The 23,968-nt window shown below is 42.6% G+C and overlaps 1 protein-coding gene across 6 annotated transcripts in view; it reads right to left on the reverse strand.

The window, feature by feature from the left end:
- cabin1 (calcineurin binding protein 1) overlaps positions 1-23,968 on the reverse strand; it is a 44,667-nt gene that overhangs the window by 2,229 nt on the left and 18,470 nt on the right. For all 6 annotated transcript variants that reach the window (XM_037098603.1, XM_037098602.1, XM_037098601.1 and 3 more), the window contains 8 exons: positions 23,419-23,532; positions 14,311-14,474; positions 14,120-14,216; positions 13,298-13,981; positions 10,098-10,172; positions 4,052-4,310; positions 417-575; positions 90-292 (listed from right to left, as the gene is read on the reverse strand). In XM_037098603.1, coding sequence (XP_036954498.1) covers positions 90-292; positions 417-575; positions 4,052-4,310; positions 10,098-10,172; positions 13,298-13,981; positions 14,120-14,216; positions 14,311-14,474; positions 23,419-23,532 — 1,755 coding nt within the window. The remainder of the gene's footprint in view (positions 1-89; positions 293-416; positions 576-4,051; positions 4,311-10,097; positions 10,173-13,297; positions 13,982-14,119; positions 14,217-14,310; positions 14,475-23,418; positions 23,533-23,968) is intronic.

A 23,968-nucleotide genomic window follows, 5' to 3' on the forward strand; every position in this document is an offset into this window, starting at 1 on the left:
TGACAAGTGATCACTCAGGACGGATGTTAACACGACGTCTGCAAAGCTGCACACTGACAGAATCGTGTATTTAGAGGCAAACTGCACACCTTAAGTCTTTGTTTGGTTTCCTCTGAGATGCTGCCTTTCGGGGAGAGGAGCGTGGGTGTCGGAGGTGTTACTGTGATTTCTGGAGGGAACTTGGTGACGGTTGACGGGATGAAAAGCTTTGGCATGTTGGGCGGGACACGGGAGCGGATCCGGTTGGGGTCTGGAAGCTTTGACTGCTCGTTGCTGGCATACTGCTGCTGGTCTGTGAGACGAGAAGAGGAACGATTCTCAATATTTGAACATTTTCAAGTCAGAAGAAGTCAAAATTCCATCTATGCATCCTGCTGTGACCTTTCCCGTCTCGCCTCGGGTTCAGAGGTTCTGACCTGGGCATGGTTGTGCGGTGCTACATGTGGCAGTTTCCTCCTGGAACCAGCCTGCTGCTGACTCCTGCCCCTGGGAAACTGTGGCGAGTTTCATCTGTTGACAGAGGTGCGACTCCTGCTGTCGGTATGAAAGTCCCTCTGAGGGCTCCTCCCGCTCCTCTGTGGACAAAAACAACACGACAACAAAATTCTATCAGCAGAGTATTTAGAGGTTTTACAATCCTTGAAAGAATAACAGCACAGCTCTAAAAACATGAGCAACACACACAAGAATCAAAAGACACAAAACTCCGACACTCACTGATAACTCTTCACGTTTAAACATGTTTACGTCACCATCAGCAGGATCCAAAACAATATTTCTTCAACCTGATAGTTACGTTTGACTCTCTATTTATGTCCATGCAAACAGAAATCATTCTAAAGTGATTCGGTAAGTGTGTGCCTGCTGTGTGCTGGATATATGACAGAGAAACAGGATGATCGTGTCATGGGAACAATACTTGTTGTTTCAGGTTCAGCAGATTCCAGCGTTGTTGGTTTTTCCAAACACTTGTTGGTCAAAAGACTCAAAACGGGCTGTGCCACAAATTTTTTAAACAAAATATTAATAAGCCTATATGTTTCGACGGCTTCTCCATGAGTTTATAAGTTAATTTCACTTTTTACTCGTCCATAAATCTCCAACAGAAAAGTTGTATCTGTACAGACGAGCTCTGTTTATCCATCTCAAGTGTCTATATGCTTATAAAAGGTGCCGATGTGTTCATATTGAACAGCTCATTAAAGGTTTACTCCACCTCACGATACTTTGCTGCAGGCCAACTGCGATAAGAATCAAGTGTGACTGACTGAGGGAAGAAGACGAGTTGTCTGTGAGAGCTGGAGTTCTGTCTTTTTCAGTTTTATAACATTTGTAGTTAATCAGCACCTCAGTAAGGAGCTAAATTGAATCATTTGCCACCAGCAACTTTATCCCCTTCAACAGGTAGAAAACTCACATTTCTAGACAGTTTATCGTGTTATTTATCGTGGACGCCAGCGAGAATGACTCAACATTAACATTTCTGCGCACGTCGTCTGTAAGATTACGGATAATTCTGTTTGATGAGACTCTGAAGATCCCTGTTGACGTCTCTCTGAAACATGAGAACTATCTGCAGCTCAGACACACAAATGAAAACAAAAAATGATCCAACGCTCTTTTCAGGCTTACCCACTGATGTTGCCTTGGAAACCATTATATAATACACAGTGCTGCAGTGAGGTGTGTGTGTGTGTGTGTGTGTGTGTGTGTGTGTGTGTGTGTGTGTGTGTGTGTGCATGCAAATCTGTGCATGTGTGTTCCAGCAACACCTTCAAAGTTCATCCAACTTTAATAAGTTGAGAAAATCTTTTTTGAAAGATTCACATGAATTGATAAACTGCAGCTGCTGGTTCTAGACGCATGGACTGAGTGATGCAATCAGAGTCCACACAGGAAACATTTTGTCTTCCTGATGACGTGAGGCCGTCAGGTTTTTACCATCGTGTCCATTCAATAGGTGATAAACTCTCTACACATTTAAGGCCTTTCATAACCTCGTTCCTCTGCATCTTCCTGCACACATCGTCCTGCTCGCTCAGATCCACCGCACCATCCGCCCACTTGACTACTGTGCACTCTGCCTCCCACCTTTGGAGCTCTCTCACACAAAAAGTTCACAAAATTGACTCTTCCTCGACCTTTAAACACTTTGTCACACTGGCATGCTCTGATTCTGACTCTACTGGTCAGACTCGCTCAGTTTTGCACTCTTGATTTTATAACTAATTATTGTTATTGTGATTTAAGGATGCACATTAATAATCACCTGCCTCTGACCGTCCATACCGATAAGATTCCTAACCTGTAGTTTATGAACACACTGAGGGTAGAAAAGGCGAAGAAGTAGGAAGCAAAGACGGGTTTAAAGATTCATAACTCGCACCAAGTTAAAACTGGTCACAGCTCTTTGAATCATCACAGAGAAGTGTTGCAATTTACAATTTCTTCCTCTCAAACTGTAAAAAAAAAAAAAAGTGCCACACTGTGTGGCTCTACACAGCTGATTCTTCTCCCTCTCTGTTAATTGGTGGATTGCAAACTTTAAAGAAAGGTGCATACCACAACCTTCTGTATCTGAGTGTGTACCTGATGCGCTTGTTAAGCCAATGACAGCAATCTGGCTTCATTCTTATTGGCTAGAGTTTAACAGATAACATCTAATAGTGGTTAATATAAATGTCCCAATATCAGGCCAGTCATTTCTCAAGATGATATGTATCCTGCATCGCTCCCTTTTAAAAAATTGTATTGATGTTTTTTCTCTAGTATTTCAGGGAGGTTTCCTTTAATTGTTCTGACAGGTGACGTTAAACAACATGTAAACAAATGTATTACGATCAAGTGTGAAGTTTGCTGTCAAGCAACATTGTGGATTTTGAAGACGGGACAAAAACAGATGAATGTCGAGATGCTGCTCTGCCTGACTGGTGTTTAATTGAAAGATTTCACTTGGGGAGGGGGTTCTTACTCACAAATATCCAAGAATAGAATCTGCTCAAAATTCTCACAATGGAAGAAAGAAAGAAAAAAAAAAGGTTTTTGCCTTTTCTCCAGCCTGCAGCCTCGTGTGTAGAAGCAGCCATTAGAATCAGGATCAATTGGCTGCAACCACTAGAACCAAAACTGAGACCAACAGAGGTAGAAACAAAAATCACCTCCTGCCATCACTGCTGCAAAACAATCTCAGAGGAAACACTGACATTTATATAAGTGTGTAACAAAACGAGCTGTTTGAATGAAGGAGAACCATCGAAACAAACAGAGCAGATTTATGAGTGAAGTCCTTCTAATAAAACGTTCTTCAAGGGTTATCTAAAAGTGTGTGAAGTTTGATCTGTGCAGATATCTTGCAGGTAACAAAGAGGTCAAATGAAGCTCAGGTGTCACAGACTGCAGTAATGACCATTAGCTGAAAACGAGTGAAAACAAAAGAGCCGTCTGGATGAGAACCAAATGAGTTAATTAGCACTTTATGACTGAAGACAATCCTCCAGCTTTCATTTATTTTCTGTGTCCCAGAAAGCTGTTTTACTGCCCTTGAATGGCTCTTGGGTTAAAAAACAAGATTACTACATATATGTGATTAATGCTCACAGGTTGAGTTCAGGCTGCAGACCGTGGGTGAAGGAATTACATCTTTCTATAATTATATTAAAACATGAGTTAAATGCAAATGTATCCAGCTGAATATTCATCATGTGGATGAGCGATGATTACGCCAAACCCGCTCCTGAAGCTCATGTAGGCAGACACAGAGTCACAATCTGGAGGACACTGATTTCTAAAACTCTTGTTGGGGGACAGACAAAACCCAGAAGGCAAAATATAACCAGGCCAGAGTTATGTAACAGATCTCTGCAGGTCCACAGGCGCCCCCTGCTGCTCAAACAGACTAAAACACTTTACCTCAGCAGTAGTTTCACACTTCTAGACAACAAGAAAAGGACTTTGTATCGGCACGAGTTATTAAACTTTCTGGTCGTAGGAAAAGTTTAGAGACGTTGTGTAGATATACGGGTGTGATGTGCTGGCGTGCAGCCCGTCGTACCTGTGTGTGGTAAGAAGGCCATGGCTGCTGCAGGGTGGGCGGCCGCTCTCCTGTGCTGCGTCTGATCGTGGAAGCTGGAGGTCTGAGGTCTGGACAGCTTGCTCAGGGGCTCGTACACCACCTTAGCTTGGCCGTCCTGCGTGGACAGCGGGTGGCAGGCGGTGTGGCTGAGCAGGACTGGCGTTGGCAGGGAGGCGGGGAAGAAGAGGTCTCGGTGCTCCTTGGTGTACTTGGGTGTGGTCGGGGCATCGCCTGCAGACTGTTGGAGACAGAAGAAGAGTGGCGGTCGTGAGGAGGAGTGACTGACCTTGGGGATCCATCTGCAGCATTAACCCCTCCTCTGCTTAGGTAGATTTCTGAACATGCTGAAGACAGACTCGGTGCCAGACAAGCAAAAATACTCAGTCGACACCACTGCACTTTTCAAAAACAACACACACCAGCAGTATTAAAGTCTTAAAGTCATGAAATCCTTCAGAGAGCTGCGACGGCGTCCCCCAGGGGTTCAGAGGCTCACCTGGGTGCTGCACTCTGTGCTGGGTGCTCGGCTCTACGTCGCTCTGAATCCCTCTGAGCCACTTTCCTGTGTGTCCTTTTGAGGACCACTTCTAAACACAAGAGCTGCACAAACAACCGGTGACAACAGCCGCCCTGCTCCCACAGCTGCTGTCATGGCAACACAGAGCAGCACAGTCAAAAAGATATGAACACACCTTCCCTAGTTTTTCTATTTAAAATGGATGAAAAGTTAAATGAAATCTAGACTGTAACCCGGCTCCTCAGTCTCCCGTATGAACCGTGGAAAGATTCAACAAGCTGAAGAAAAAGTTCAGTAGACGGCTGCACAGATATGTACTGTGTTAATGATGGAAGCATGTTAGACAGTAAATTACTTTATATTTGAATATTTTATTAAGATATCAATACAGAGAAAGAGCCACATCGCAGAGGACACACTTTTTTGATGCATATCTTGTTCTCCAGATATTTTCTTGCATAATCAAGATTGTTTTTGGGAAATAATTAATATCATGATGCAGAAAGCATCGTCCCACTACACTCCTATCACAGCTGTATAGAGAATGGGAGGGATGACTGGGAGTGACAAAAAGCCTGTGGGACACAATACTTGTTCAAGGATAAGTCTCGCTCTGAAATCTTTTGAGAGGTGAGATGTTGCAGGAACGTGACAGAGAGAGGGATTTAAAGTTTGACTTGAGGAACTATCGACAAGAATTAATTTCCAAAGTTTCTGATAAATCTTTGTGACAAAAACTGCAAGTTAACAACTCACCTCGTGAGATTTCAGAGCGAGACGTCTCCTTGAACGAGACTTGTGTTTCTAGTTGCAAAACTGAACTCATGATTTAACAAAAAAAGGTCTCTGTGGGAAACATTTCTGTAATGAAACCAAGAACGACAACCTCAGCCTGTCGGTGACAAAAACAAGCATTTTTAGCGGATGTAATTTTGACAGTGTGAATCATTTACAAACCAAAACATGTAAATACAGGGCTGCGGTATACTAATGCTGGAATTCCCCTTTAATCACACACCTCGTCTGAGCAATCTAACCAAAAACCCATTCAAAGAAAATCCACTGACTTTGAGAAGAGGGGAACAGGTGGTGCAAAAATGCTTACTCATGTTCAGGTTTTAGGACTCAATCCAGCAGCACTTAGATCTGTCAAAATAACCGCAATATGATTTTAAAAATTTGTTTTACCATATCCAGCAGCTCTACTTCATATCTGCCACACCGAACAGCTTCTGTCTCAGAGGCATCTTTGATTATTAAATGTGTAACGGTTGTCAAGAAGAGCCTGGAGGCAGCGTTCAGGGCCACGCTACGCTGAGTCGTGATGAGCGGGCTTTGACAGATACAGTATGTTAGCACAACATAATTTGGCAATAACAGAATAACAGCGCTCTCATGCCATTTTCTCCAGCTCTCTGTCGGGAGTTGAAGTCAGATTGTCCTCTGAATCAGAGCTGTGTATGATGAAGCTCCCTACGGGATTCACACAGCAGCGCAGAGGCAGTTCAAACAGAGTGGCTCTTCCAAATGCTCAGACGGCAACCTAGAGCTCGCTGCAGCAGCTTCAAGCATGCAGCAGCTCCGTAGCCAGGCTTTGATGATTCATATGTCATGAATTAAACATCGCCAACAAGGACACCAACAAGTCAGCTGGACCGTGAGCATTAGAAAAACACTGTACCTGAGAAAATTGCAGCACGTAGCGTGCAGCCGGGCTGTGGGCTCCTCCAGTGTTTGCTGGGTGGTGAGAGTGGGCTGCTGGCAGCCGAACTGAGGTCCCCACAATTTGAATTGAAAGATGGTTCTTTGCAATTATCGAGATTGGGCTTTAAATCAGATTAGAGCAGCTGTAGATGGTTCGGTCATCTTTCCAACACAATTGAAAGAGCGGCCAACTGAACATTTTAATTAAATTGCCTGCTCAAATGGGACTGACACCGAGGCTCCTTTGTGAAGCAAATGTCCTTATTCTTTGATGAGTAAAACCTCAATATCCTTCCAAAGTGGGGTTGACGGCAGTGTTTTAATTAAGTACAGAGTCTCTTAAAAAGCTGCGCCATCTCCCCGAATAGAGAAGGGTAAAAAACAAAAACATAATGAAAACGTATCATGCATTCGCTGAGCGACAGACACAAAGAGCACAGGTCGTAAAGCCCTGACACGTGTTCCTCAGTGTGGCATCAAACCGGCGGAGCCAACGATACACAGCGCACGACACACAGCCTGTTCTGCAGCTCGGCACTTCACCTCAGATCGTGCTCTGCACTTGTGGGGGCTTGAAGGAATGTGTGAATCTGTGTAAGAAGCAAGAATTTTTCATGTCCTCGAGCTGCGAACTCCGTGGTGCCTACTCACATTCTCCACCACATACAAACGCAAACCACGACGTGAGCTGCTGGCACAACAAACAACCGACTGCAGAACAAGCTAGTTTGTGCAGAATCGTCTTATTTGCATCAACACCACAAACCACAAAACGTGGGCTCAGGATCAGAATATTCACCAGGTTAATCCTGTCACATACAGCTGACAACTCTATACACAGAGCTCAACAATTAATGTAGTCATCATCAAAAACACAATGATTAAGTGCAATATCTGAGGTCCAATGTGTCACAACCTTATCAATTAATTATTATGGTGCCACAGAGATGCTGAGTTCAACAATTTATATCATATTATTCAGATGTCAGGATGTTGAAATGACCACTGCCTCAAAAATCACCCTAAAAAATAATATTGTTCAGCCCTAAATGTACATTTTTAAACTTTATTTAAATATGATATACATCATAGTAACAGCAATGACTCCCTGCAGCCAGAGGTCTATCAAAACAAATCAAAAGATGTTTTGCTGATTGTTGTGCGGGGAGGGTCAGGTGCAGATCCAGACCTTCTGGAGGAATAAACACCCGGAGAGTCAAAACAGATTCGGCTCTGCCGACGGGACGAGAGCTCAGAGATAGCTTTTTAACTTTTGGGATTTAAAAACCGGATTTATTTTGACTCCTGTTCATCAACGTGACATCAGCATTGATCCTGTGTTTAAACTTGCTTAGCTGGTAGCGAACATAACATCAACCAACCACAAATGCTGATTAAAAAAACCCAAATATTTACAGACGAGGATGTTTTTGAAAGTTTTATTCATGAAACGCACCCTCACCTTGAATAAAATCACAGATTTCTCTGGGTTTGGATATCGAGTTGTGTTCTTAAGGTTCCTGTAACGTGTCCTTAAACAAAAAGGTCAAAACTAAAATATAAAGTATAAAATCATTTTATCAATTTTTGATAGCTGATGAGTTTAAAGTTGGCATGTTCCTAATATGCCAGTAATCACAGTAATAGTATTAATAATACAACTTGTATAGCCTTTTTTAGCACCGATGCATAACTAAATCAACAATGCTGCACTGTTTGTTGTGCGTGTTTCTATTCTTACTTATTCCTTGTGGGTTCGTTGTTATCTGGACCGCTCTACCTGCCTCTGCAGATCCCCCTCAGGGACTAACACAAGAGAACTGGATTGAATAATAACTTAATTGACTTCATTTGCAGACATTTCAACTGCAAAGAGGTTCGCTTCAGGCATCTTGTGATTCTTCTTCATTGCCACCAATTTCATGCAAGTTAAACATAATTTAGTTTGATTAATAAAATAAGGTCTACCAATTTTTTTTAAAAAAAACAGGAGTTCAGGATGTGGCATGCTGCAGGATTTCATGTAAAGAAACAAAAGCTAGATTTCATAAAAGGTGCCCACACAGAGTCAAAAGATTCTGATTCCAACCATCTTTTAACACTTTTGAGAAATGATGCTCGTCTCCTCTGCACCATCGTCTCTCTGTCGGGTGTCTATGTGAGCACATTAGTCAAACAAACGCACAGACAAAAATGAACAATGGCAACAAAAAGACTCATGCAGAAAATATGATGATAGGATCAGTGAACTAAGCAAGAAAGAGAGATTTATTTTGCCCACAGCTACTTCTCATGAGCCTGAGGTTTGGGGAACATCACCGTGACAACAGGATGTGGGCAGAGAGACCCTTGTTGACTGTGTGGGCAGGAGGAGGGATGTGAGGAAGAGGGAGTAACCGACACAGGATGAGGCAGAGCAACTAATAATTCGATGAGGAATTTGAGCTCTGAAGACAAAGCTGCCGAGTTAATAGTTGGTTTAGATTTACCACAATTAGACAGACATATTAAATGTAGTCAGACAGTCCTGTCACTTCCCTTGAAAAATCATATGACTGTGCAAATTAGCAACATGCACACCAGAGCTCAGATGAAACCGATGACAAGTTTGGCAGCGACTGTGTGAGGGGACAACAGGGAGCATTCGCGCCACACTTTGGGCTATATTTAGTGTTGGCAGGCTGGAGCAGGAGAGACTCAAATAAGTGTGGGAATTACCAGGCTACTTATCATTTTAGCACATCTTACTACAGATGCCACATTTTACCTCATCGTACATAAGAACAGCAAAATAGCAATCCTTCAAAATTGACACTTTGAGCAAAATAACAGACCAGTGAAATCAGCATTTAAACTGTTTGGATTGGCAGATGGGGAACATCACAACAACTCAGATGGATCATTTTAGCACGGCTGCTGGAGCATACGTTTGGTGGAGGCAGACTAAAATTTTTTGATATGTTGATTCTGAATAGTGGAAACATTTTCCAAAGCGTACATACAGCAGCACCAGGGGTCTTAAAAACACAGCCTCCGAGACCGACTGAGGTCAGGTCAGGACAAGGGGATACAGTACTGAGGTGATTTACAGCGACTCGGATCGGGACTATGACTCCAGGGATGAGGAGTCGAGGCAGGCGGGGACAGGAGGGGGAGAGAGAGTCGGCATGTAGAGCCAGAACATATTTACATCTTACTCTGTGAACTGAGGATTTATTTGGACCAAACCGGAGGTGATTGTGGAGGCAAACTAAGAGAGTTTGTATAACCAGTTTGAATGAGGTGTGTTTCATGATGAGTTAACGAGGCGATTAAGCTCTTCTTGAATTTCTGCGGTGTACGATTGTATTTTTCTGTTGAATTAAGAAATAGGTGTAAATGCTTTTCTGTTCTTGATACTTTTGCGAGTTTATTTTGTTACGTATCAGACAATGTAGTGAACTTGCTAGTATACATCAGCCGATCACTTCCCGAGGTACAAAGTGGTATTAGGGGACAGGACAGGCCGGTGCTAGCTGGTTAGCATGCTAACTTCAGCAGACATCTCTGCAGCACCATACAAAGACGTCTCTGACAACGTTGACACTGTTTTTCAGACTCTGTTGATATGTTAGTTCATTTTCTGAACATTTTGAACATAAAATTCTGGTGATATCTTAAAAATGTTCCAGTTGGCAGAGCCTCCGCAACTGGATTTGGTTACAGCAGTGCTTACAAAACACGAAATGATTTAGCAAAGCGTCTGATGGACTGACACACGGACCTTTGTAAAGGATTTTAAGAACGAGAAAGAAGATGTTTTACCTGTCTTTGGGCAGAAGTGGCCAACTGTATCTGGCAGAACTTCACAGCTTGGTCCAGAGCTACATCCTCATCGACCTGAGAACGGAGAACAGGCAGAACATCAGGGCAGAGCAACGTGTCTTCAGATGCTCAAGGTTATATTCCACACTGTCAAATCTTTTCACACATCTTTCTGCTTAGTAAATCCTCCTCATGCAACACTGGAGCTGTGAGTATACTACTGCAAATTCATTGTGCATTTCCGAGGCGACCTGTCCTTTGTACAGAGCAGGTTAATTACTCTCTCTGTCTACACAACAACAACAAATTCTTCTGATTCAGTCTGTGAGCCGGCAGGATTTCTTCTGAGTAAAGGCTCACATTAAGGTCCAGCACAGCTCACGGATGTGTGGGAGTTGGCAAAGCTTAGCTGCAGCCCAACATCGTACACTTAGCAGTAATCTTGTTCACACAGCTGTTATGTTCCCTCCAGCAGCCCGTTGTACCAAACAGTTCAGGGACACCCAAAAGGAGGGATTTTTTACAGCAGCCTCATTCTGCTTCTCAAACGATGCCAATTGTTAAATGAGCTGAGAGAAGCTTCGGTGCATCACAGAGGACAGGGCCTCTGCTTTCAATTCATGTCTGACTGACAGCAAACCTTCCTTGTGAAACCGCATTCAGCTATTAGCAACGGCTCACCAATATCTGATAAGTGATATCATCTGAACGTGTACAAGTCAACAAGGCATCTATTACATGAATAAAACCCAAGGTGACAATTTCCATACCTGAACATAAATACTTGAGTAAAGGTAATTATTTATATTTTATCTATCTGATGTGTAAGTATATTCATTTTCTGATGGCAGAGAAATGCTTTCTACATGTCTAGAAACATGCGATTCAGAGGTTCTTGGAAATTTACCATCTTACCACTGAACTGAAAGAAAGAAATATATCTGACCGAAATACGTGGAGGTGAAAAGAAAAACCAAAACAAGATGCAAAGTACAGATCTAAACTGTGACTACATGCAGCTGTACCCTGCAGTGCAGCAGACCATAAAACCACAAAGTGCTGCAGTTTGTGCAAGTAGGTGCACAATCAGAAGATGCTTCTGGAAAATGTCCAGGCATAATAATTATATAACTCATTTGGTGACAGGAAACATGCCGCGGCTGGTCGTGGCTACTTTCTCTGATGGGTGTGTCTGAGGAAATATACTCTTCACGGTTTTATAAAGCGCAAAAGGAAAATCGTGCAACACAAGCACCTAAAGAGAAAAGGGAAAAAACAAAACTGCTGAAACTGATTTCTTCATCCGTCCCTCGCCTACTGCCCTCCCACTACAGCTACAGCTCTCTTGCACTACACAGCCAATGACAAGTCTGTTTCTGTAGGGCCAGCATTGATCGTCAGCTCAATATGGCGATACAAGCTGATGTGGGTTGAACTGCTATGACATCATTAATGCCATACAAAGCCCTGAAGCTGGACTAACTTTCAGCACCTGAGGAACACTGGCTGTGGAGAAATGTCTCGCTGCTCTGAGAAATCTCCTGCGCAGGAGAAGTTTGATACATAAATCATAAGGTCTCTGACTCATTAATTATAATAAGACATACTGATTAATAGGAAAAAAAGCCTTGGGCTGCAACTAAATTAGTTTCATTGTCATTTAATTTATCAAGTATTTTCTCAATTGATTGATAGTTGTTTGGTCTATAAATGTCAGAAAATGGTGAAAAATGTTGATCAGAGTTTTCAGAATGTTCCAGATGACATCCTCAGATGTCTTGTTTTGTCCACAACACAAAGATATTCAGTTTACCGTCACAGAGGATGAAAGAAACCAGAAAATATTAACACTTGAGAGGCTGGAATCAGGGAAATTCGACCTTTGATTCTCTTGAAATTAACTTTTGCTTCCTCAATTCATCAAATGTTGTAGTCAGTTTGCCTCTGTGATGGCACTAAGCTACCACACGTTTCCACTTGTTTGCACCATTCATAAACCGGCTTAAAGACAGTAGAAAATCATCAGTGCACAGACAGAAAATTAGTTGCCACAAATTTTGATAGCTGATTCATTGTTAGACATTTTTCAAGCAAAACTGTAAACATTTGCTGGTTCCAGTTTCTTAAATGTGAGAATTTACTGCTTTTCTTTGTCATTTATGAAGTAAAGTAAAAGAACAGTTTCTGTTTTGCTTCTTTCGTCCTTCTTTTGACATTGCTTTGGGCTCTGGGGAATTGTGATGAGAAATTTTAGACATTTCATGAACCAAATGATTCATCAGCTAATCATGAAAATAATTGTTGGTTGAAGTCCTATTGCTTACATCAAAAGTCATAAAATAATAATCTCATAATACAGTCAGACTTGTGTCTGTGCTGTTACTACACATCCATTAAATACAAGTCTTTAACCACTCAGCAGTCGCTGAAGCATAAACTGGACAACAGTAGGAAACAGCTGCACTGACTGCCGGGTTGAAACTTCTTACCAACTGTTTTGATAATATTCATTTATGAGGCAGAAATGTCAAACAGTTGCTGCTTTTCTTTGTCATTTATCAAAGAAAATGAAAAGTCACTTTGGTTTTGGACTGTTGGTTGGACAAAGGGAGGAATAAGAAGCGGTCACTTTGGGCTAAACATTTTTTTGCACCATTTTACACAAAGACAATTAAATCGATAATGAATATAATTGTTGTAACACAAATCCTACATTATTTTCCATTGGTGCTGTGTTTAAATGAAACCTGGGGCCAAACACTGCCACTCAAAAAGTGTGTGATTGCAGTGATTCGATGCATCAACTGAAAAAATAAAAAAAGAAAGAAAATCCCAGCTCCTCTAAAAAAAAAATGCCCCACAGAGCTAATTTTAGAACAGCAACTAGTTTCAGGAGTAGCAGCAGAAAGTTACAAAAGATTGAATTTTGGTAAAAAGACGACCACACTTTGTGAGCTGGATGTGTCGAAGTGTTTGAAATCTGAAAGAGGGAAAGTCCCTCTTCTACAGTGGGCGTTGTGTTACTAGTTCAGTTAGAAGAGGGGTTTCCCAAGGCCACTTTATTTTATCTTTTTAGGGGGTTCCTATGCATGATGCATGAATTTGATAAAAAAAATAAAAAGTGCACACACTCACAACAACAGTGTTATCTAATTGTGCACAGCAGAGGTAATTGTGTGGAGCATCTTGATGAGTATTACCTGTTTCATCAGCATGTAAGTCTCTGACATGATCTTCTCAATGCGTCCCAGGTCGTAGGTCATGACTTTCTGACCTTGCTGCCACACTCTGTAGGCATCAAGCAGTAAGGTTTTCCCCGACTCCACATCCTCGAGGAGCTTCCTCTTCCTGTTTGGCCTCCGTAGTGACCCCTGATCAGTCCCACTGGCTGCCACGGTGACCTTGGGTGCCGCGGCTTGAAGCTGCTGCTGCCTGGAACTGATACTCAGCTCCTCTAGAGACAGCTCTGGTGTCCGGCTGCTGTCAGTCACTTTCTGTTGTGGCTCCACGACACTCAGGGAGGTCTCGGCGTCCTTTTGGTTGACCTGAGATTCTGTGTTAGTAGGAGGCCTCCTCCAGGTGCCAGTTTCAAGCTCCATGGGCTCCTCTGGCCCCGCTTTGTGCTCCTCATTCCCAGGTATCTCCACCTTCCCAGGGAAGCTCTCTTGAACCTTACTCCCTTTATCTATGGATGGCGTTGGTGGGGTGAGTTGAGCCTGTGAGGCTTCCCTGGGCCCTGCATCCGTGGCACAGGCTCCCTCTGTGAGCCCAGACTTCTTAGGCAGCACATGTTTACTGTCCTCTGAACTGGGCCTGTTGGATGCGTCCGTTGTGGTCATCTCACCCATGGAGGGCCCAGGCGCTTTTGGAAGCTGCTCCGACACCTGAAAGAGAGCAGAGCCTGTCAAAACATGAAGCGGGTGCATGCCAGAGGTCTGAAACACCAAGCGTCTCTCAGCTCTTTGTGTGTGTGTGTGTGTGTGTGTGTGTGTGTGTGTGTGTGGTGATTTGTGCTTCCTTACCCCTGTGAGACTGTTCAGATTGTCCTCCAGGACTTTTACAGTTAGGAAAAATGCTCTCTTGGCCAAAACCTGGCGATCAACATCCCGTAAATACTTCCTTCATGGAGGAGAAAGAAGCAAGAAAGGGTGTCATGGAAGAAATAACATAATACAAATCACAAAGAGCGGCATCATTCAAAGAGGGTCCTTACTTTCCCTGGTCAGGGGTTCTCTGCAGCATGAAAGAGACTTTCACCAGAGTGTCGTGATCCTTAAGCTGAGACAGCACCTCCAACAAGAGGACAATGGATCGGTTCATATGAGATGCAAAACTTCCCGGTCGGTCAATCTCATCTACTGGAATACGCCAGATGCCCTGAAGGGAACGAGGAGAGAATAAAAGAGAAGCAGAAGAGTTGAGTTTGACTGTATTGCAACAATAATAAAAAAAAAACATTATGTTTTCAGCCATCTGCCAGTGGAACATGGCACAGACGAACTTATGGACGAGGAGGCCAACTGTTGTCCGGGAGGAGCCGCTTTCACATTTGACTGGACAACAAGCCAGCAGGCTAATTGGAGAAATTCTGAAAGTTTATGTTTTGAGCCTGCTCTCTGCTACGACTCCAGGTTTTCAAAAGCACACGGAAACAATTAAAGACATGGAAAAACTGACAGGAAAGAAAGTTGAAAGTAGAAGAATTAATGGCAGTTAAAACCATGGCATTCAAAGAAGAAAGCCCTAATGAGGGGATGGAAAGGCTGCAGGAGAGATCTTGCGGACTGGCTGGCCATGTAGGAGGTTGGAAGGGAGAGATGGGGGGCTTTCTCTCTGGGCACACATGATAGGAAGCCTCATTAGCGCTCAGCTCTGTCCAAGCAATTCAATTCACTAGCAGACTGGCTGCAAACCAACAAACAGTCCTCCTTTGCAGAAAGCGTGATGATTTATATTTTTCCTTTTTTTGTGATGGACGAGTCCACCTTTTCAGTGAGCACATGTCCTCCCAGCAGGTGAGGCGAGGCAAGGTTCTGCACTCTGAAGCTACTGATGCGAGTGCAGATGGTGGCCTAGGCTGTGCTCAGTCATAAGGACACATGGCACAGAGTCGAGAGCTTCTGGCCTCACAAAATGTGTGCGAGACAAAACAAAGATGACCATATCAGGATGGAACAAAACAAACGAGATGGCTCCATCAGCTGCTGAAGGCACCGGGGAGCGCGGCACTCCTCCTCACAGACAGATTGTCAGATGACATTTTCAAAGCCACCAGAGAGGAACAAGAAAGGAGCGAGAGGCAAATGAACCAAATCACATTCCTGAGGATGGATTTAACGCCTACTCACTGAGGAAGTGTGGCAATCCAAAAATGCAATCTAAATTGACTCGTCAACAATTTAATTAACAATCAACTACTTTGATATTAATTGGTCTGAGTAATTTGAAGTCTGAATTCAATCACCGCTTCTCAAATGTGAATATTTTTTGGTTTCCTCTATGACAGTAAACTGAACATGTTATGGACAAAACAAGACATCTCGAGGACGTTGTGATACACGGATCGACATTTTTCAACATTTCATTAAACAAACGACTAAAAGATTAAATCAAGAAAGCAGACTAATCCACAAAGAAAACAATCATTAGTCACAGCCCTAATTAAACACATCCAAGAGCTGTCAAAAATGTTGATATATTAGCTGCAGAGATTCTGAATATTTAAAAACACCATCAATAATCACAATCATTTATCACGGTTGTTTACCAGCTGCGTCTCACTCTCCTCTCCAACAGCAAGCCGACACATTTACTGCCACCTCGTTTAGAAGTAAATCAACTTTGATGTTCTTGTTCTTAACACAGTACATAAAAAACAGTGTAATTTTTCTCTATTTTATGTCTTTAAATATTCAATGCTTAATTTTCATCGACAGTGATATTTCAAAGGTAGTGTATCAAAGTTAGAGATTTCAGATTTTGTGACACTGCCTCCTTTGAAAATCCTTGCTTCACTTTGCATTTTCATTTATTTTCAACAGAGTTTTTGTTTGCTGGCATCTGTTAAGAATTAATTCAGGAATCAATCTCATCTGCTCAGATGGCTCATTAATTATATCAATTATGATGTTCTGGAGCCAATTTAACTGGTAAAAATGATCCCATTTCAACAAATAACCTCTGAACAGCAAGCGTACATGTGAAAATGAGAAATATATAAAAATATCATATGATGCAATCATGCAGGGCTTGGGGAGGTTTCAACCTTTCAATGCACAGATTACCAAAAGCCTCCAACAGAGCGGGACAAGTACGATGAGGGGGTGGGCTCTGATCACTTATTAAAAAAAAAAAAAAAAAGCATGTCTAATGGAGGAGAGTTGTTCCTCATCAGAGAACCATCCAACCACAGCAAATCTGTTTTGGGAGAGCAGAGCCATGGCTTTACACAGATTATGCTGTAGCACAACAGCTAAAGCAGATTTGTAAGAATTTAACTGCAATGATTTTAAGCATCTTTTTCCCCCTCTTTTTTTTTTTTTTGGTGAGAGAAAATATGAGCACTGCTTGATATCTGGAGCGACAGCTCCGGCACAGATGTTGCCGATACATCACGCGAAAAACCAGACGGATTAAGATGCATAGCAGATGAGAGAAGACCAAGGGATGAATCCTTTGGTTCGAACCACGTTTATGTTCAAAATGGTTGTTTTGGTTGTAAACGACTGGGATAAAGACAGACAGCACACATGTGACTTTATAAAGTAATTCTAGTTAGTTGCTTATGAATGTTTTAAAGAATGGCAACTTTACGAAGGTCTGTTGCAGCACGACAATAAAAGGGCAGAAAACTGCTGCTGAACACCAGACTACAGAGGAACTTATTCCTCAAGCTGTCAGACTCTCATTTATCAAGTTTTCAATCTTGTATCCAAAATGACAATTAAATTCATCTTGAATCTTTAAGAAACATTATGAGACTTTAAGAGACTTAAAACTAGATTCCGACCAAAAATACTGACATTAAAAGTCTTCATATTGACAATATATACGCCAATAAAGATATATTCTAAATAAAAGCAGATACTAACTTCCAACCAATCGGGTTCGACAAACACTAATTTTGAGATCTCATTGAAGGATGCAAAATTCACTCTCCATCCATTCCTTCACCTGAATGTACCTGCGAGTACCTCTGTTCTCCAGGAAGCTCTTCAATGACACATTACCTCAAATCTTTCAAAACTGTACAGCATAAACCTCGACAAGTCTTTGGCTGAGAAGTAACCGGTGAGACTGTTCTTTTGTGTCGAAATCATAATTTATTCATCTTCAATGCAAAGATACAACCCACTGCCGTCCTTGTTGACCATAGAACAAACTGCCCCTCGTCTCCAAACTTCCTCATGTGAAATTTAGCCAAAACAAAATGCTCGCTGTCTGCTACACAACATCTGGGGGAAAACCCTCAGCCTGTGGTCTTATGTATGTCACCCTCTCATGAATAACATGCCGTCAGTGACAGAACGGGCACAGGCCCAAAATATGACCCCATAGTAGAACTTTATAACTGCCTGGAGTGTCTTTCAGCAACCAGCAGTTCATTTTGCAGCTTAGTGATAAAAATTGCACCATTTTACCAGCCAAATACAACTTCAGGTTACCTTGTTACCTTCTAATACTAGCAGCATTTGGTGGGTGGGTGGTGTAATTTAACAGCGGTCATACATCGCTGTACCCTGCCATGCACAATTAAGACTTTCTTCTGCAGTTCTCTGCCTTTAACACAAGAGTAGCACCAATTTAAAAACACTACATCACTCTGGTATGACACAAACTCTCACAAAACGACACAGGAACTCGGCTCACACAAAAATCAACACCAACTTATTCTCGATTTTGTAAAAGTCAGAGTCAAACAGAGAAAGCCACTCACCATCACCAAAGAAAGCTACTCCACGGCGCCTGTGTTTGTATGCTTTTGGATAGTTTCCCGCTGGCGGTAGCAGCACCAGCAGCCCTGGCAGCGCCTCTACCCTGAAAGAGGCTCACGCAGAGGGAGCAGGGGGTGGGCTGCATTTGGGTGCTAGGGCAGCGAAGCACAGCTGCACACGGCAGAGCAGGAGCAGATGAAGAAGAAGAGGAGGGTGGCAGCTTCTCTGGCGAGAGGAGAATTGGGGCTGGAGTCAGGGCCTATGAGCTCAGTGTGCCACTGACAGACAAGCCGACTCGTTCCTCTCCTGGTTTCAAACCCTGCCATCTCAAAACAAAAACACCCACGCACTCTATCTCCGCTCTCCCCTGACCCCAGCCTGCTGGAGTTCTCTGCCCCCCCTCCTTCCTTCCCTTCTCTCGCACTATACACAGCGTACAACCAATCCTCGTAGGCCTTTGCCAGCCAATCGGAGGCCAGCAGAGAAACTCCCGCCCATTAGTGCACACCCACACAATACACACACAAACAGAGGAGTGTGAGAGAGAGAGTAATGAGGAAGCAGAGCGAGTGCAACAGAGAGAGGAGATGAGTAGAGCGAATAAGAGCGAGGGGGAGGGGTAGAGCGTGATTACCCTGAAGACAGAGCAACAGGAAAAGAACAAGAGAACATAAACTGACTGAAAAATTACCTCAACGCTACCACATCCGTGTATAGGGAGGCACCACACCAGTAGTGACAAAAACAGAGCAAGAAAAGTGAAAAGAAGGTCAGGTTTGTGCAAGTGTAGCCCCTCATTAACCACAGAAACCACAGGTTGGAGATCAGTAATGTCTGAGCACAGGACTGTGTTACCCACACGCAAAACACAGTCACACACTCGCAGTATTTCCTCAGCTCAGCAGCCCTCACCTTCTTCCGCTCCTCTATGTCAACTCTGCTCGTGCCTCTCCTGCTGGTCACCATAAACATATTAAGTAAACACACCTTGTTTTTCTTCCTTCCTGATGTGTGAGTGAGGCAAGAAAAATAAAAAATACTTGCTGAAAAATGTCAACTGAAGACACAGCAGAAGAAGAAGGCAACTGAAAACATACTGGCAGTAATCCTCCAACATGCAAATCAAAATATCAACTTCTACAAGATGCATTCATTGGGCCAACACTCCTCCCCGAAGAAGAAGAAAAAAAAAAAAAAACAAGGTTCTCCTGAGTGGAGCTCCACCTCCAGCACAGCTGAACACACAAATGTTTGAGTCATACATCAAACCGAGGCAAGAAACACAAGTGTAACTGTTCCCCAGAAGACTACCCCGACCTAATACAACAAGACACTGAGGCTTACCTATAAGCAAAGTTACAGTCAAATCAAACACGAAATGCTCGTTTCTGACAAGACAGCATCGGCTCAAAATAAGTTACAACGCTGGGATGGATTTTTTTTTTTTTTTTTCCCTTAAAAAGCAGCAACGACGACAATTTTTCTCTGGAGCTTCGCAGAGAGTGAACGTGAGAGTGGGTGGAAGAATATGTAAGCAGAATATGCGTGTGGTGTGTAGAGTCGGGGGCGAGGAGGGAGGAGGTAACACCGAGCCTGAGCAAACACACGGGGACTCCTCACCATCGCAGTAGTCCCAACAGCCAGGGGCCTCGCATTTCTGCAGCACGACGACCAATATCATGAGAGTCAGCCTGGATACGCTGTTACGAGAGCCGGGAGTAATTTATAACAATTATGTTTCCACAACACAAAGTGATTCTGTGGTCTTTGTTGCAGCATAATATCTGTGATTAAAGCGGAAGATAAACCTCTGTAATGCAGTAAATAAACCAGCTTTTTGAGGAATTACTCAGCTATTTTAGAGAGTTTTCATACAAGTAGCTGAAATGAAATGATGAGTAGACTAGTCAGAGTCTGAGCGACAAGCATACTAGACACTTCAACACTTCTGCTCTAGTGTCACAACCCCGAGAATCACAATACAAATGGCAGCACATTAATAATGGATTGCCAAAGCCTGACACATGACATAAAGAGCCGCAACTATTATCATATTACTATTATTTTCATTGCACAATCGGATATCGCCGTGTTATTGTTGTTCCGGGAACATCATAATTAATGTTTGTCTCGGGCGTTCCCTGCAACTGAGCAATCATGTTCTTGTAATGTCACTGCTCAGAGACTCCGGATGAAGACTGGAAAGATATGCACAGAAGATGTTTCTTTCAATTGTGTGTTTAAGGTTTTGAAAGCTTATATATTTTAACCAAAGCCATGTCTTTCTAAACCTCAACTAAATTTAGTGTTCTGTTGCCTCAACTTATTTGAACAGGGACAGAAAACTAAAAAAAAGGAACAGAAAATAAAAACTGAATTTAAGTATACAAGTATAATATAATGTTCCAAGAGGGATCTGAACCTGCTTTCCTGTGTGACAGTTCAATACTGAACCCATTCATGTCAGCTTACTCTACACAGAATCTGGAACTTGTTCTCGAGGAAGGGTTGTGGTGGAAAAACATCAATTATTAATAATATTATGCTAATGTATAAATTGGACTAAGGCTGACCAAACAACCAGCAATCAGACTGTTTGGTCCACAACTTTACAGAAACCTGTACCCACCACAAAACCTTGGATCAAGCTGTTGCACTGAACGGGCGGACCCTTGTTCTGGACGGACAGACACACTAAAAGTTGGACAGTGTTTACCAGATATCCGACATTTAATGAGAAGGTGCCTACCATATCATCATCGTCATGGCCCTAAGACATCACTTATCACCCACTTGCAATCCTGTACTGAGTTCTCCAGACAGCTTAACAACCATTCACACCTGGGCTCACCTAGCACTAGCAACCTACATGAAGGCCGGTTTGACCAACAACCCAGAAATTCAGAGTGCACATGTGTCGACTCTTAACGACTCTGTAAGGACACTCCCACACAGAGTTCGTTAGAGCTGAGGCAGCCTCTTCGATGAGAGGAAAACCGAAACATCTTCAAGAAACTGAAACAAGTCCAGTTGCCTACGATACAGCACTTCGATCTATCGTGACCTGGATGACTGAGAACCTTCATCAACATATCACCACCAACTTGTTGCTGCCGGGAAATTGTTGTGATTCATCTTTGATTTGACAAGTTTTTAACATTTTACACACTAAACAGTTTACCTATTAATACTAAAATAATCTGCAGATTATTTGATGATGAAAATAATTAAGACCTACTTAACTGACTAATCCCTACAGCTGTGATGACATATCACGAATAAAAACTATTTGTCTCAAGTCTGTGAACCTAGAAATATTAACCTAGACATAATTTACATTTAAAATTAGTAATTACTACATAATTATTGGGTTATTTTTAGTTTAAAAAGTGAGCTGGCCCCCTTAGAAAGCACTCATGCTGACAACCACACCAATAAATTATGCAACACAAGCTCATCTGGATCATTTCTAAACACCAGTATATAGGTTACTTTATGCAGGCCCTAGTTAATGCAACCGAGCCAAAGCAGGGAGGAAAAGTAGGGCATCATGACCTACATTAGGAAACTCAGTGTTCACCAACAAGTTCACCGAGGTGCGTCCTCAACTCAGAGTCAAGTCTCCTTGACATTAGAATCCCTCAATCATGCCATATGTTTAATGTAATCAGCGCTCTGTCAATTTATGGCTCTGGTGCACACAAACACATCACAAACACATGGCCTTGATTAAAGTTTACAGGTAGAGGCGCCGACACTGGCTGACAGTTGTTCTCTCTCACACGACACAGGTGGCTTGAGGTATCGGCCTTGGTTGCCGCAAGTTATTTGATGTCGGTTTTGTGCATCTTTTAAGAGCTGCCATGGAAGAATTCTGGTTCAAAAACCACTTCCACTTGGCACAAACTGGCGTCTGAACAATTCCTTCTCTATCCACCTACATCTGAAGAGTCGTTGCTCTCATGAAGAAGACAAAGTTGAGGACTAAAGTACACGCCATTACTGCGTTCTGGCAACTTTTAATCAATGATCTAGCTGCCAAAAGCTGATAGACTCAATGAAAACAAGCATGTTTGATCAATATTTAGAAATGTATGCATTGTCCTATGGCAAAGAGAGAGGGCTTCATTTGAAAGGCACAGTAAAGCCCAAACAGTTGGTATGCCAGGGTGGCAGGTTTCCCTCCAGAAGGGGCTCTGTGAGAACCCAGTGGGAGCCAGAGCATTGCAGAGCTCTCCTCCAGCTCAGACCTGGCCCACATCGCTTCTACAGTCTGTTATCGAAGCCTTCGGGAGTCAGTCTTTGACTCTTCACAACACAGCATCGACTATGTCCAAAACGGTGTTTGCAACAAAAATATGGTCCAACAACTGACTGATGTGAGGTGCTGACATGATGTGACATTTGGCTTGTTTTTATCTGCTCTGTAACAAAAAGTGGGAGCATTTAGGTTTTGACAAATCAAGCCAGGAACAGATCGAGAGGTGAGCCAAATTCTGCACACACTGAAAAGACATAATATCTGGTTCAAGAGAAGAGAGGTAAATGAACTGACATGCAGAACAGATGACAGTTTCAGACTGTAATCTCCTCCACTGGAACCCAACAGAGGCCTTGTAATTCTGAGAGGCAGATAATTCAACAATCTCCCACTGAGACTCCATTTATAGCAGCACTTGTATCTACTGATCCATATTTAGGGATGATTTTTTCTTTTTTTTTGGTGAATCAAATTGAATTATCTGAATAATGTGTGTGAAAAGGGTAAACCTCAGTGTAGTACGCCAATCATTCGCTCAGCATACACGCAGACAGCTCATTAGTCACAAACGTGAGGACGCACCTCAGAGCTTCACTCACTCTGGGAGTCTCCATTAGCTCGTCAACAAGTATTTTACAGTCAGGTAGATTATTGTATCAACAGTGCTTCTGTTATTCTGGCTACTGCAGGCCAACATACCATAACCACATCCTATTCTTAGTCTTTCAAAATATATAATATGCAACATTTCAGCAATTAAGATGTGGACTTGCTACGGATGGGACTTTATATTTTATTGCAGATCCTGATAAAACTACATCTTTCTTTTTGATGTTTTTGCCCCTAGTAACATTCCTCACACAGCTACTGTTCAACTGATAAGTAACCAACAGAAATACACCATATATTCAAGCAAAACTGACCTTGAGAAACGTCAACAACTATCTTTATGTCACAGCTCAGTCAAGGGAAATGTGTTCTGCCGCTTCCGTTAATGACCTCTGAACAATTTAATGTGTTACTGTAATAGAGTGGCAATTAATCAAGCGATGACAGGGGACAACAAAATGTGTTATGCAGCATGTGGCGACATAATGACATGCAGGCATGCTCAACTATGACTTACATTGAACAGGTTTGTCTTGTTTCTTTCACAGAAAAGTCCTTGTGCTGGCATGTGCTTCAGCTGTTGCCATGGGACACTGCTTCCTAGCAACACGTCTCGGGCCCACTGTAGGTTCTGTGGGGAGAAATAAATAAATAAATAAATAAATGAAACATACATGTGTATGTACATTTTTGTATAAGCACAACAGACATTTGGAGGAAAGAAAAACAAACAAGAGGGCAGTCCTCCATCAGAACAGATCGACAGAAGTGATAAACAAATTTTATAATCGGTTATAAAAGAAACAGCAGAAATATTTGCTGTTTGCAATCAGGAAAAAGCAGAGCTCCTTTTACAGTGTGATGACTCACAAATCAGTGTCTACACCAGTGCTGTTGGAAAAGATAGCAAGCAAATGCCACTTCATGTTATCTTTGACAAACACAGAAGCCTATAGCGTGAAATAATGGGCGCCCTCTGCCTCCATCTTGTGAGGATAAAGCTGACCAGTCAATGCAAGACTTCTAAAGCTGGATGTGTCGGGTTGTGAGGGCAACTTAGCAACCTG

This window comes from Acanthopagrus latus, chromosome 5 (assembly GCF_904848185.1).
Source record: "Acanthopagrus latus isolate v.2019 chromosome 5, fAcaLat1.1, whole genome shotgun sequence".
NCBI lineage: Eukaryota > Metazoa > Chordata > Actinopteri > Spariformes > Sparidae > Acanthopagrus > Acanthopagrus latus.